Source organism: Neoarius graeffei, chromosome 3 (assembly GCF_027579695.1).
Source record: "Neoarius graeffei isolate fNeoGra1 chromosome 3, fNeoGra1.pri, whole genome shotgun sequence".
Classification (NCBI taxonomy): Eukaryota; Metazoa; Chordata; class Actinopteri; order Siluriformes; family Ariidae; genus Neoarius; species Neoarius graeffei.
The window spans coordinates 111,660,565-111,675,109 of NC_083571.1; the positions used below are offsets into that span (position 1 = coordinate 111,660,565).

The 14,545-nt window shown below is 41.0% G+C and overlaps 1 protein-coding gene across 1 annotated transcript in view; it reads left to right on the forward strand.

Moving 5' to 3' along the window:
• Nucleotides 1–14,545, forward strand: part of dlgap2b (discs, large (Drosophila) homolog-associated protein 2b) — a 194,083-nt gene that overhangs the window by 131,107 nt on the left and 48,431 nt on the right. The window contains exon 5 of the mRNA XM_060917902.1: nt 10,609–10,949. Within this exon, the coding sequence (XP_060773885.1) occupies nt 10,609–10,949 (341 nt within the window). The remainder of the gene's footprint in view (nt 1–10,608; nt 10,950–14,545) is intronic.

Sequence of the window (14,545 nt, forward strand, 5' to 3'; positions counted from 1 at the left end):
GATCCTGGTCGCACTGTGCTCTTGTCAGCAAATTGTCAGATTGAGCTTCCAGAACTTTCCTGTGAAAAACATGAGGAGGCAGATACTAGAATGTTTGCTCACATTGCATATTCAGTACGCATTATGCACCACAAACGGGCTGTGGTAGTTGCAACTGACACAGATGTGATCATGATGTGCATCTACTACATCAGACACATGATTGGGCTGCAGGTGCTGTGGGTGAAGATGAATGACAACTTCCTACCTGTTCATGCCATGACAGAAGCTCTGGCAGGGAAGTATGACACTGCACCTGCAGAATTTACATCCATTCTCCTCAGCACGTACATACTTACTGGATGTGACACAGTGAGCTATCTTTACAGAAGAGGGAAAAGCCGGGCCTACACAACTACCATTAAACACCTGACAGACCTTCTGCCACTCTGCAGGTACGGTGACCCTGAGGAAAGCCTAGATGTTCAGGAAGAGGTCATCACAGCAGCACGTCAATATACGGTATGGTGTCTCTTTATGACAGGAGTGACTTTGTTGGGACACTGGATGCCCTGCAAGCCCATCTCTTTGTTAACATCAAAGGAGACATGCGTTGCCTTCCTCCAACAGAAGATGCCTTCTTATTACACCTTCGCCATGCTCTTCATCAATTAGCTGTGTGTAAGTGGGCGCACCTGGTTCAGCCAAACCACCCAGCTGCTACTGAGTTTGGGAGGCAACTTGTAAATGGCAAATTGGTGCCAGTTATGATGCTGAAAGAGGCAAAACCATCGGAACTCAAACTCAGCAAATACTGCAACTGCAAGAAGAGCATGTGTGCCCGAGGATGCTCCTGTGCAAGAGCAAATGTGAGGTGTGGCATTGCATGCCTCTGCACCGGGGACCCCAACAGATGTTCAAGGATTGAACTTGCGCTTAAAGAAAGAGACATGTAAGTTGACTGTGTGTGTGTGTGTGTGTGTGTGTACACGTGTGTACATCAATGTGGAGGGGGGCATCTTTTATCCAGCTGCTGTATGACCCACCCTGTCAGTCTTGTTTGTTGTCTCATCAGGTGACAGGAAGGATCTGCAGTGTGCCACCCTCCTGATTATCCCAATTCACAGGGACCCGCGCAGGGACCCCACATTTACTTTTAAATTACTTTGTTCTATTAAAGTTGTCAGTGAGTCAATAAAATTGTGAGATAATAAAGTATTTTTGTTGAATTTTATTTTATTTTTTCAATTTTATTTATTTCCATTGGGAGAACAGTTATTTTTAAATGTAAAAGCTCCCTAGGCTATGATGTTTAGTAATGTGGACATTAAAACCATGTTAAGTACACAGTGTACCTTTCGGAATGTTGAGAGTAGCCTAAAATTCTATTGAGTTTCTGGGCCTGTTGATCACCAACTAGAAGTGAAATCACCACAGATCCATTGATTTTGGTTGGATTTTTATAGTTTTTTTTTCTGTGGAATCAGTATACTGTATGGTAAAAAGAATGGCATATTGTCTGATGTCATAACTTGGGAGAAAAGTTCATTGCCAATGAAGTAAAGATGAAAATATTGCAAAAAAGTGAAAAAACCCCTAATTTTTTTGCACTAAATGGAGCTAAAATCATGTAGAAATGGGGTTTAAGAATTGTTTTTTCACTGAATGTTGTCAACATATGTGTCCTTTGCACCTGGAAAGCATTTATTGACAACTTACCCAAGCCACTGAGGATTTCAGGGAATTTTTCATTTTTCAGAATTTTTCGTCGAAAAATGAAGGGTACATACACTAAAATAGGCACAATTTTTTTTCGCGATATTTCTGACAGAGCAGACCCTCCAATTATTTGTCCTTAGGGATAAAACTAATCAAAAAAATCACAAATAAAAAGTATAACAAGCCATGTCAGGTTCAACCCATTTTTGGGACTTTGGCTCCCCGACTATGAGGAAAATAATCCAATATTACATATCTGTGAGTGGCAAAAGTATGTGAACCTTTGCTTTCAGTTTCTGGTGTGACCCCCTTATGCAGCAATAACTGCAATTAAACATTTCCAGTAACTGTTGATCAGTCCTACACACCAGCTTGGAGGAATTTTAGCCCATTACTCGGTACAGAACAGCTTCAACTCTGGGATGTTGGTGGGTTTCCTCACATGAACTGCTCACTTCAGGTCCTCCCACAACATTTTGATTGGATTAAGGTCAGGACTTTGACTTGGCCATTCCAAAACATTAACTTTATTCATCTTTAACCATTCTTTGGTAGAACAACTTGTGTGCTTAGGGTCATTGTCTTGCTGCATGACCTACCTTCTCTTGAGATTCAGTTCATGGACAGATGTCCTGACATTTTCCTTTAGAATTCACTGGTATAATTCAGAATTCATTGTTCCATCAATGATGGCAAGCTGTCCTGGCCCAGATGCAGCAAAACAGGCCCAAACCATGATACTACCACCACCATGTTTCACAGATGGGATAAGGTTCTTATGTTGGAATGCAGTGTTTTCCTTTCTCCAAACATAATGCTTCTCATTTAAACCAAAAAGTTCTATTTTGGTCTCATCTCTCCACAAAACATTTTTCCAATACCCTTCTGGCTTGTCCACGTGATCTTTAGCAAACTGCAGACAAGCAGCAATGTTCTTTTTGGAGAGCAGAGGCTTTCTCCTTGCAACCCTGCCATGCACACCATTGTTGTTCAGTGTTCTCCTGATGGTGGACTCATGAATATTAACATTAGCCAATGTGAGAGAGGCCTTCAGTTGCTTAGAAGTTACCCTGGGGTCCTTTGTGACCTCGCTGACTATTACATGCCTTGCTCTTGGAGTGATCTTTGTCGGTCAATCACTCCTGGGGAGGGTAACAATGGTTTTGAATTTCCTCCATTTGTACACAATCTGTCTGACTGTGCATTGGTGGAGTCCAAACTCTTTAAAGATGGCTTTGTAACCTTTTCCAGCCTGATGAGCATCAACAAGGCTTTTTCTGAGGTCCTCAGAAATCTCCTTTGTTCGTGCCATGATACACTTCCACAAACATGTGTTGTGAAGCTCAGACTTTGATAGAGCCCTGTTCTTTAAATAAAACAGGGTGCCCACTCACACCTGATTATCATCCCACTGATTGAAATCACCAGACTCTAATTTCACCTTCAAATTAACTGCTAATCCTAGAGGTTCACATACTTTTGCCACTCACAGACATGTAATATTGGATCATTTTCCTCAATAAAGAAATGACCAAGTATAATATTTTCTTCTCATTTGTTTAACTGGGTTCTTTTTATCTACTTTTAGGACTTGTGTGAAAATCTTATGATGTTTTAGGTCATATTTATGCAGAAATATAGAAAATTCTAAAGGGTTCACAAACTTTCAAGCACCACTGTAGCTTACATTTGGCAATAGCAGGCAGGAGTTTCCTTTGGGTGTTCAGTTCCTGCAGAATGGACTCATTAGTTCTATGTTCTACACAGCTAACCTGTAAAATCCTGCGGTATCCGAACAGCTCGAAAGCCTCAATGCACGTCATATCATCTTTCCTGAAGGTCCAACATTTGGCACCACAGGTTGCAATGGGTCAAACGAGTGTTTCAAGAAGTTTGAGCTTCAGAGATATCCTGAGGGTGTGGTCTTTCCAGAGTTTGGCTAAAGCTTTGATGGTTGTTCTAGCTATGCCAAGCCGATGATGGATTTCCTTGCTTTGGTTAGCGTCCTGGTAGATATACACCCCAAGGTACTTGAACGAGCTGACTTGCTCAAGTGGCACACCACTGCAGTAGATGTTGATTGCTTCTACCTCTCGGGTTGCCTAATAAGCCTAATATAGAGCACAGGAAAAATGAATTAAAATACTACTACGACTACTACTACTGATAATAATAATAATAATAATAATAATAATAATAATAATAAAATTCCTGCCTGTTTGATTTAAGTAGACCAAAAACACCACATCATACTTTGTAGCAAAAATTCTGATGTGTCCTGGGCTTAACTGGAGTTCGAGGCCCCTGCTCTGGAAAAATTACATTGAGCTTGTATTTTATACAAACTGATATAGTTGTGATTACTAGTGATTATTACTATCAGTGTAAAGACTGTGGGGTTTTTTGTTTGTTTGTTCATGGACATTGCAGAATGTGCTTTGGATAAGTATACGGTGCCTTGAAAAAGTATTCATACCCCTTGAACTTTTTCACATTTTTCCACCTTACAACCACGAACTTAAGTTTTTTTTTTAATTGAGATTTTATGTGATAGACCAACACAGAGTAGCACATAATTGTGAAGTGAAATGAAAATGATAAATAGTCTTCAAAATTTTAAACAAATAAAAATCTGAAAAATGTGGTGTGCATTAGTATTCAGCCCCCTGTACTCTGATACCTCTAAATACAATCCAGTGCAATCAATTGCCTTCAGAAGTCATCTAATTCATTAATAGAGTCCTACTGTGTGTAATTTTCTCTCAGCATAAATACACTTGTTCTGTGAAGGCCCCAGTGGTTTGTTAGAGAACACTGAAGAACAAACAGCATCATGAAGACCAAAGAACTCACCAGACAGGTCAGGGATAAAGTTCTGGAGAAGTTTAAAGCATGGTTAGGTTATTAAAAAAATATCCCAAGCTCTGAACATCTCAAGAAGCACTGTTCAATCCATCATTCAAAAATGGAAAAAGTATGGCACAACTGCAAACCTACCAAGACATGGCCGTCCACCTAAACTGACAGAGCGAGCAAGGAGAGCACTGGTCAGAGAAGCAGCCAAGAGGCCCATGATCACTCTGGAGGAGCTGCAGAAAGCCACAGCTCAGGTGGGAGAATCTGTGCACAGGACAACTATAAATTGTACACTCCACAAATCTGGCCTTTTTGGAAGAGTGGCAAGAAGAAAGCCATTGTTGAAAGACAGGCATAAGAAGTCCCGTTTGCAGTTTGCCAGAAGCCATGTAGGGGACACAGCAAACATGTGGAAGAAGGTGCTTTGGTCAGATGAGACCAAAGTTGAACTTCTTGGCCTAAATGCAAAGCGCTATGTGTGGCGGAAAACTAACACTGCTCATCACCCTGCACACACCATCCCCACTGTGAAACATGGTGGTGGCAGCATCATGCTATGGGGATGCTTTTCTTCAGCAGGGACAGGGAAGCTGGTCAGAGTTGATGGGAAGATGGATGGAGCTAAATACAGGGCAATCCTGGAAGAAAACCTGTTGGAGGCTGCAAAAGACTTGAGACTGGGAAGGAGATTCACCTTCCAGCAAGACAATGACCCTAAACATACAGCCAGAGCTACAATGGAATGGTTTAGATCAAAGAATATTCATGTGTTAGAATGGCCCAGTCAAAGTCCAGACCTAAATCCCATTGAGCATCTGTGGCAAGATTTGAAAATTACTGTTCACAGATGCTCTGCATCCAATCTGGCTGAGCTTGAGCTATTTTGCAAAGAAGAATGGGCAAAAATTTCAGTGTCTAGATGTGCAAAGCTGGGAGAGACATACCACAAAAGACTTGCAGCTGTAATTGCAGCAAAAGGTGGCTCTACAAAGTATTGACGCAGGGGGGCTGAATACTAATGCACATCACATTTTTCAGATTTTTATTTGTTTAAAATTTTGAAGACCATTTATCATTTTCGTTTCACTTCACAATTATGTGCTACTCTGTGTTGGTCTATCACATAAAATCTCAAAAAACTTTTAAGTTCGTGGTTGAAAGGTGGAAAAATGTGAAAAAGTTCAAGGGGTATGAATACTTTTTCAAGGCACTGTATAATCCATCCTAAGTAGGTGAATGAGATCAATGAGCAAGCTGCATCTCAGTTCTGAGCTTATTTTAATCTGTGCAATGAATCATATTCTCTCTCTCTCTCTCTCTCTCTCTCTCTCTACTTCATTGTGTGATTCATGTCTGAGGTTTCTACTGGTGACTCGTTTGCATTTCCTTTTCCACACACTGATTCATATATAGCTTCATGCCTCCCAAACACTCATGTTACTGACTCCCACCAAAGCCTTGGTCTCATAAATTCTTGAGACTTTTTTCCTTTTGATTCCCTGCTGAAGAGAGATGTGTGCTGATCCCCAGGTTTGCTGGCTCCTTATGCATTCATCAACTGCCAGGACTTCATGATTCATGGAAGTAGAGGGCACCGGAAACATTTTGATGGATTTGCATGATGCTCGAAGAGGATCGTTCCAAGGGCTAAAAAAAAAAACCAGCAATACTTTACTGTGATGAAATTCAGAATAATGTTCATATTTTTCTACAAAGAAGAACCATTTTGCTGCTAGGGAAGTAGAAGAACAGGTGTACCCCAAGGCCAGGGCATCCTGCCCATTCTCTTCCTTAGCATGTGTTTCAGCGACTGTCGATAAGCAAGGGGTCTATGGCACAGTTCCATGATCTGTGTGGGGGTAATTTGGATGCTGTTCATTTTTTAGACTTCAGACAAGTCTTTGATAGTTAGCAGAAATTTGAATCAGGATTTGTTTCAGGATTTTCTTCAGCAGGGGAAGGAGATGTGGAAGAGATTTGATGTGGATCATGATGGGTTCACTGTGCAAGATTCCTGTAGGCATGGTTACTGGAATGGTGCTGTGAGTTACCGTACCATTCCATTTATTTTTCCCCAGGGATCTCATTCAGAGCATGAATATTCAGTGAACTGTTCAGAGAAATCGAAGGAATGTGTAATTACTTGGCTACTTTCTCATCCATGAAGTTTCCAGCTGACTCAGTATTAATGAGTGTGGGAAAGTATTAAGGACTTGATGTGAACACCAGGATAATCTGAGAAGAAATGCAAAATTGTGATACTCAAACAAGTTTGTGACCTGCACACTAACATGAGAGAATGATTGTCTTTAGGAGTATACGTAGCATGTTGCAAATGACCCTTCACCATAGCTTTCATGCCTTCATTCTGGTACAACTGTATTGTCAGAGGGCTTTGCTTGGGTTGAGGGCTTCTGGCCCTTATAATGTCCTGATATCCCGCTGAATGAAATGGTTCCTAGATACTTGATTTTTTTAAATTAATTCAAATTGGAGATTTTTGTTTCAACCACAATGAAAAACAGTTTAAAATGTAAGTTCATTCCATCTATTTTCTGCTGTGAGACTATGGAAGGCAAGTGTTTAGTTTGATGCACACACAAGATAATCATATACTTTCTGGGATTCATTCTCAAACTATCAATAGGTTTGTTGGAGCTTATCAAACTTACTGTAAGTGGCAATAGAAGAGATGGTGAGGGTGACTCAATCAATGTCGCACAAATAGTAGTGCATCTCAAACATCGTGAAAAAGTTCAACATTCTCCATCAATTATTTAAGAAAGTAAAATTTTAATATATTCTTGACTCATTACATGTAAACTAAAATGTTTCAAGCATTTTTCTATTTTAATTTTGATCATCATGGCCTACAGCGCAAAAAAAAAAATCTCAACATATGACAATTTCATTGCGAGTTTGATTTGAGTAAAATAATATAAATACTTTGTATCTCTCATTCTAATTCAGTACATGCAACCACAATTATGGGGAAGACTGCTGACTTGACAGTTGTCCAGAAGACAATTGTTGACACCCTCCATAAAGAGGGTAAGACACAGAAGGTCATTGCTGAAAATGCTGGCTGGAAAAGGTGCACAAGCAACAGGGTTGGCTGCAGCCTTGAGAGGATTGTCAAGAAAGGTCAACTCAAGAACTTGGGAGAGCTTCAAAAGGAGTAGACTGAGCCCATGTTTACATTAGACCGTATCAGCGGATCATCAGATTAACGTTTTTAAAACGATTAGTGTGCACACAGCAACACCAATACACGATTTGCATGCACACAGCAACACCAATACATGGATACGCTCGGCTCCGCAGGCATCCTGCGCTCCAAATCACTCCGCCCTGAACAGCGAGTGCCCTCTGGAGGGTGCGCACTCCGGCTCTGCGCAGCTCACACAGCGCGCGAGTGAAGTGCACAAGCAGTGTTTTCGGGACTGAGCCACTGTGTGTGTGATCCCAGCGCACATCACTTACCACTTGCAAGTGGAAGGATGGCAAGCCTAAAGACAATCATAACTACACAATGGGCAGTATTTGCATCAGTATTTGCAGTATTTTCATACTTTTATACTCTTTAATGAAAGGTGATACAAGGCGGAAGTCCGCGCCGTTTTTCAGCAGTCGCGTCACATGACCAACGCCAGCGAATCAGGAAGGTGGATGTCACAGTGACGTTGTCCAATGACGACGCCAGCTAGAGCTCAGCACAGCGTATCCGCATATCTCAATGTTTACACAGCACCAGATCAGACACGATCTAGATTGAATACGTGGACCCTGGCAGATTCCCGTTTCCCGGCGTTTCCAGGCGGTTTAATGTAAACGGACAGTGCATCCGCAAAGAAAACGAGACAGATACGGTCTAATGTAAACTTGGCCTGAGGCTGGTGTCAGTGCATTAAGAGCCATCATGCACAGATGTCTTCAGGAAAGTGGCTACAACTATTGCATTCCTAATATTAAGCCACTCCTGAACCAGAGACAATGTCAGAATCATCTTACCTGGGTTAAGGAGCGAAAGAACTGGACTGTTGCTCAGTGGTCCAAGGTCCTCTTTTCAGATGAAAGTAAATTTTGAATTTCATTTGTAAATCAAGGTCCTAGAGTCTGGAGGAAGAGTGGAGAGGCACAGAATCCAAGGTGTTTGAAATCCAGTGTGAAGTTTCTGCAGTCTGTGATGATTTGGGGGGGCCATGTCATCTGCTGGTGTTGGTCCACTGTGTTTTATCAAGTCCAAAGTTAATGCAGCATCTACCAGGCAATTTTAGAGCACTTCATGCTTCCATCTGCTGACAAGCAGATCTTAATTTCTTAATTAATTATTTAATATCTTAATTTCCCTGAGGGAACCCGCCCAAAGGGATCAATAAAGTTTTATCTAATCTAATCTAAGCTTTATGGAGATGCCGATTTCCTTTTCCAGCAGGACTTAGCACCTGCCCACAGTGCCAAAATTACTACCAAATGGTTTGCTGACCATGATATTACTGTGCTTGATTGGCCAGCCAACTTGCCTGACCTGAACCTCATAGAGAATCTATGCGGTATTGTCAAGAGGAAGATGTGAAACACCTGACACAAAAATACAGACGAGCTGCAGACCACTATCAAAGCAACCTGGATTTCAATAACACCTCAGCAGCGCCACAGGCTGATCGTCTCCATGCCACACTGTATTGATGCAGTAATTGGTGGTAAACGAGCCCCAACCAAGTACTGAGTGGATAAATGAACATACTTTTCAGAAGCTGGACATTTCTGTATTGCAAATCCTTTATTGATCTTAGGAAATATTCTAATAATTTGAGAGACTTGATTTCTGATTTTCATAAGCTATAAGCCATAGTCATCAAAATTAAAACAGAACAAGGCTTGAAATATTTTACTTTATCTCATCTCATCTCATTATCTCTAGCCGCTTTATCCTTCTACAGGGTCGCAGGCAAGCTGGAGCCTATCCCAGCTGACTACGGGCGAAAGGCGGGGTACACCCTGGACAAGTCACCAGGTCATCACAGGGCTATTTTACTTTATGTGTAATGAATATAGAATACATGAAAGTTTACCTTTTTGAATAAAATTATGGAGAAAAAAAAGCTTTTCACAATATTCTAATTGTTTGAGATGTGCTAGTAATGTCTGGGACAGCTGGCAAATTGTAGTGAGCATTGTATCAAAAAGAACTTTAAATTTGATGGGCCTGATGATTGGACTTATTTCTCAGGAAGACCCATGCTGAGTTTGCATTTGTGGTATGTGTTGGAGGGCTCATGACTGCTTCCAGAATGGCTTTTCTGTGGCAGATTGGAAAGAGTTTCTCTTGATCCTGAGATTTGATGAAGCAATTGGAGATGTCATCTGAGTAACTGGCCTTGAGAAGCTACATTCAAGATCAGTTCTCAAGAACAGGGGGTTATACTTCAGAGAGAGAGAGAGAGAAAGACAAAACTTTATCAAATTTTAGATTAAAGTTAGTAATTGGGGTAGTCAGACTCCAGATATCCACAGTGAAAATAGTGAAACTTATAACTTACACAACTGTTACTATTTGCAAGACTTTGCAGTGAATAAATGGTTTTTTGCCTGGTTTGGTAGTACAGTCTTAGCAAGGGAAACATTTCAACTTACATTATTTATGAGGTACATTTTTCAAATACTCCAGTGCAAAACTCAAGAAGCAATACTAAATAGGCTAATTGAATATATTTTGGATACAGGAATTACTGTATGTATGTGTATGTTTTCACTTACACCCTTCATTTTGCCAAATTGCTTCTCCTGACTATCCATTCATGTGTGTTTGGGACACTGGTTTGTATAGTCATCATTTTCTTTTATATGCATTTGATATCAGGTGTGCTGCACAAGCTGCTAACTGCTGATTTGCTATATCAATATCTTGTATATCCTGTACTAACGCTTCTGATTATGTTTTTGGATCCTGAAATCCTTTTCTCTTTATGGCACAGTGTGATTATTGTATGGCCCATGTTTTGTTTTGTGTTTTTTCCCCCCCCCACTCCCTCTTATTATATCCAGAACCAGCAGTGACATTCACTCCGAGCTATAAGAAAACCCCTCCTCCAGTTCCTCCACGCAGTGTAACAAAGCCACTGATCTCAGTCACAGCTCAGAGCAGCACAGAGTCCATGCAGGATGTATATCAAGAAGGACGTTTACCCCGCTTGCCCCGCAGCAGGGATGTCTGGGGGAAATATGTCTCCACAGAGAGCTTGGACAGTGCCAAGGCTCTCACGCTGGCCACAGAGGGCAGACGGCTGGTATCCACAGGCAGCTATACATCAGTGCAGACCTGTGATAAGGCCGTGCTCGTGTCAAAGGCAGAGGAATACCTAAAAACACCACGTTCATCTATAGGAATACAGGTATACAAATTACACCTCTACTCATTTGTAATTGTCATCACCCCATCGATCAAAATATATACAATAGAGAGTGATGAAATATCCAATCACCAGGATCACAGTGTGACACACAGGACAATACACAACTAGAAAATACACCAAGCTACAGATAATAATTTATATATATAATTATCTCATCTCATCTCATTATCTCTAGCCGCTTTATCCTGTTCTACAGGGTTGCAGGCAAGCTGGATCCTATCCCAGCTGACTACGGGCGAAAGATGGGGTACACCCTGGACAAGTCGCCAGGTCATCACAGGGCTGACACATAGATACAGACAACCATTCACACTCACATTCACAGCTACGGTCAATTTAGAGTCACCAGTTAGCCTAACCTGCATGTCTTTGGGGGAAATGGGAGCACCCAGGGGAAACCCATGCGGACACGGGGAGAACATGCAAACTCCGCACAGAAAGGTCCTCGCCGGCCACAGGGCTCGAACCTGGACCTTCTTCTGTGAGGTGACAGTGCTATCCACTACACCACTGTGCCGCCCATTACTATTACTGTGTGTGTGTGTGTGTGTGTGTGTGTGTGTATATATATATATATATATATATATATATATATATATATATATATACACACACACTAGTGCATCTCAAAAAATTAAAATATTGTGAAAAAGTTCAATATTTTCCATCAGTTATTTAAGAAAGTGAAAGTTATAGACTCATTACACAAACTAAAATGTTTCAAGCATTTTTCTATTTTAATTTTAATTAGTATGGCATACAGTACAAAAACATAAAAAAAACCATCTCAAAATATTAGAATATTTCATTTCGAGTTTGAGTAAAACAGCATGAACACAGTGTATCTCTCGATCTAGTTCAGTACACACAACCACAATCATGGGGAAGACTGCTGACTTGACTGTTGTCCAGAAGATGATCACTGATGCACTCACAAGGAGGGTAAGCCACAAAAGGTCATTGCTGAAAAGGGTGGCTGGAAAAGGTGCACAAGCAACAGGGATGGCCGCAGTCTTGAGAGGATTGTCAAGAAAAGTTGATTCAAGAACTTGGGAGAGCTTCACAAGGAGTGGACTGAGGCTGGTGTCAGTGTATCAAGACCCATCACAAACAGGCATCTTCAAGAAAGGGGATACAACTTTCGCATTCCTAATATCAAGCTACTCCTGAGCCAGAGACAATGTCAGAAGTGTCTTATCTGGGCAAAGGAGAGAAAGAACTGGACTGTTGCTCAGTGGTCCAAAGTCCTCTTTTCAGATGAAAGTACATTTTGCATTTAATTTGGAAATCACGGTTCTAGAGTCTGGAGGAAGAGTGGAGAGGCACAGAATCCAAGGTGTTTAAAGCCCAGTGTGAAGTTTCCACAGTCTGTGATGATTTGGGGTGCCATGTCATTTGCTGGTGTTGGTCCACTGTATTTTATCAAGTCCAAAGTCAACACAGCCATCTACCAGGAGATTTTAGAGCACTTCATGCTTCCATCTGCTGACGAGATTTTTGGAGATGGTGATTTCCTTTTCCAGCAGGACTTAGCACCTACCCACAGTGCCAAAACTACTACCAAATGGTTTGCTGACCATGATATTACTGTGTTTGATTGGCCAGCCAACTTGCCTGACCTGAACCCCATAGAGAATCTATGGGGTATTGTCAAGAGGAAGATGAGAAACACCCGACCCAAAAATACAGATACAATCCCGATTCCAAAAAAGTTGGGACAAAGTACAAATTGTAAATAAAAACAGAATGCAATAATTTACAAATCTCAAAAACTGATATTGTATTCACAATAGAACATAGACAACATATCAAATGTCGAAAGTGAGACATTTTGAAATTTCATGCCAAATATTGGCTCATTTGAAATTTCATGACAGCAACACATCTCAAAAAAGTTGGGACAGGGGCAATAAGAGGCTGGAAAAGTTAAAGGTACAAAAAAGGAACAGCTGGAGGACCAAATTGCAACTCATTAGGTCAATTGGCAATAGGTCATTAACATGACTGGGTATAAAAAGAGCATCTTTGAGTGGCAGCGGCTCTCAGAAGTAAAGATGGGAAGAGGATCACCAATCCCCCTAATTTTACGCCGACAAATAGTGGAGCAATATCAGAAAGGAGTTCAACAGTGTAAAATTGCAAAGAGTTTGAATGTATCATCATTTACATTGCATAATATCATCAAAAGATTCAGAGAATCTGGAAGAATCTCTGTGCGTAAGGGTCAAGGCCGGAAAACCATACTGGGTGCCCGTGATCTTCGGACCCTTAGACGGCACTGCATCACATACAGGCATGCTTCTGTATTGGAAATCACAAAATGGGCTCAGGAATATTTCCAGAGAACATTATCTGTGAACACAATTCACCATGCCATCTGCCGTTGCCAGCTAAAACTCTATAGTTCAAAGAAGCAGCCGTATCTAAACATGATCCAGAAGCGCAGACATCTTCTCTGGGCCAAGGCTCATTTAAAATGGACTGTGGCAAAGTGGAAAACTGTTCTGTGGTCAGACAAATCAAAATTTGAAGTTCTTTATGGAAATCAGGGACGCCATGTCATTCGGATTAAAGAGGAGAAGGACAACCCAAGTTGTTATCAGCGCTCAGTTCAGAAGCCTGCATCTCTGATGGTATGGGGTTGCATTAGTGCGTGTGGCATGGGCAGCTTACACATCTGGAAAGACACCATCAATGCTGAAAGGTATATCCAGGTTCTAGAGCAACATATGCTCCCATCCAGACGACGTCTCTTTCAGGGAAGACCTTGCATTTTCCAACATGACAATGCCAAACCACATACTGCATCAATTACAGCATCATGGCTGCGTAGAAGAAGGGTCCGGGTACTGAACTGGCCAGCCTGCAGTCCATATCTTTCACCCATAGAAAACATTTGGCGCATCATAAAACAGAAGATACGACAAAAAAGACCTAAGACAGTTGAGCAACTAGAATCCTATATTAGACAAGAATGGATTAACATTCCTATCCCTAAACTTGAGCAACTTGTCTCCTCAGTCCCCAGACGTTTACAGACTGTTGTAAAGAGAAAAGGGGATGTCTCACAGTGGTAAACATGGCCTTGTCCCAACTTTTTTGAGATGTGTTGTTGTCATGAAATTTAAAATCACCTAATTTTTCTCTTCAAATGATACATTTTCTCAGTTTAAACATTTGATATGTCATCTATGTTCTATTCTGAATAAAATATGGAATTTTGAAACTTCCACATCATTGCATTCCGTTTTTATTTACAGTTTGTACTTTTCCCAACTTTTTTGGAATCGGGGTTGTACGCTGAAGGCCACTATCAAAGCAACCTGGGCTTCAATAACACCTCAGCAGTGCCACAGACTGACCACCTCCATGCCACACCACATTGATACAGTAATTCATGGTAAAGGAGCCCCAACCAAGTATTGAGTGTATAAATGAATATACTTTTCAGAAGTTGGACATTTCTGTATTGTAAATCCTTTTTTTGATTGATCTTAGGGAATATTCTAATAATTTGAGATACTGGATTTCTGATTTTCATGAGCTATAAGCCATAATCATCAAAATAAAAAAAA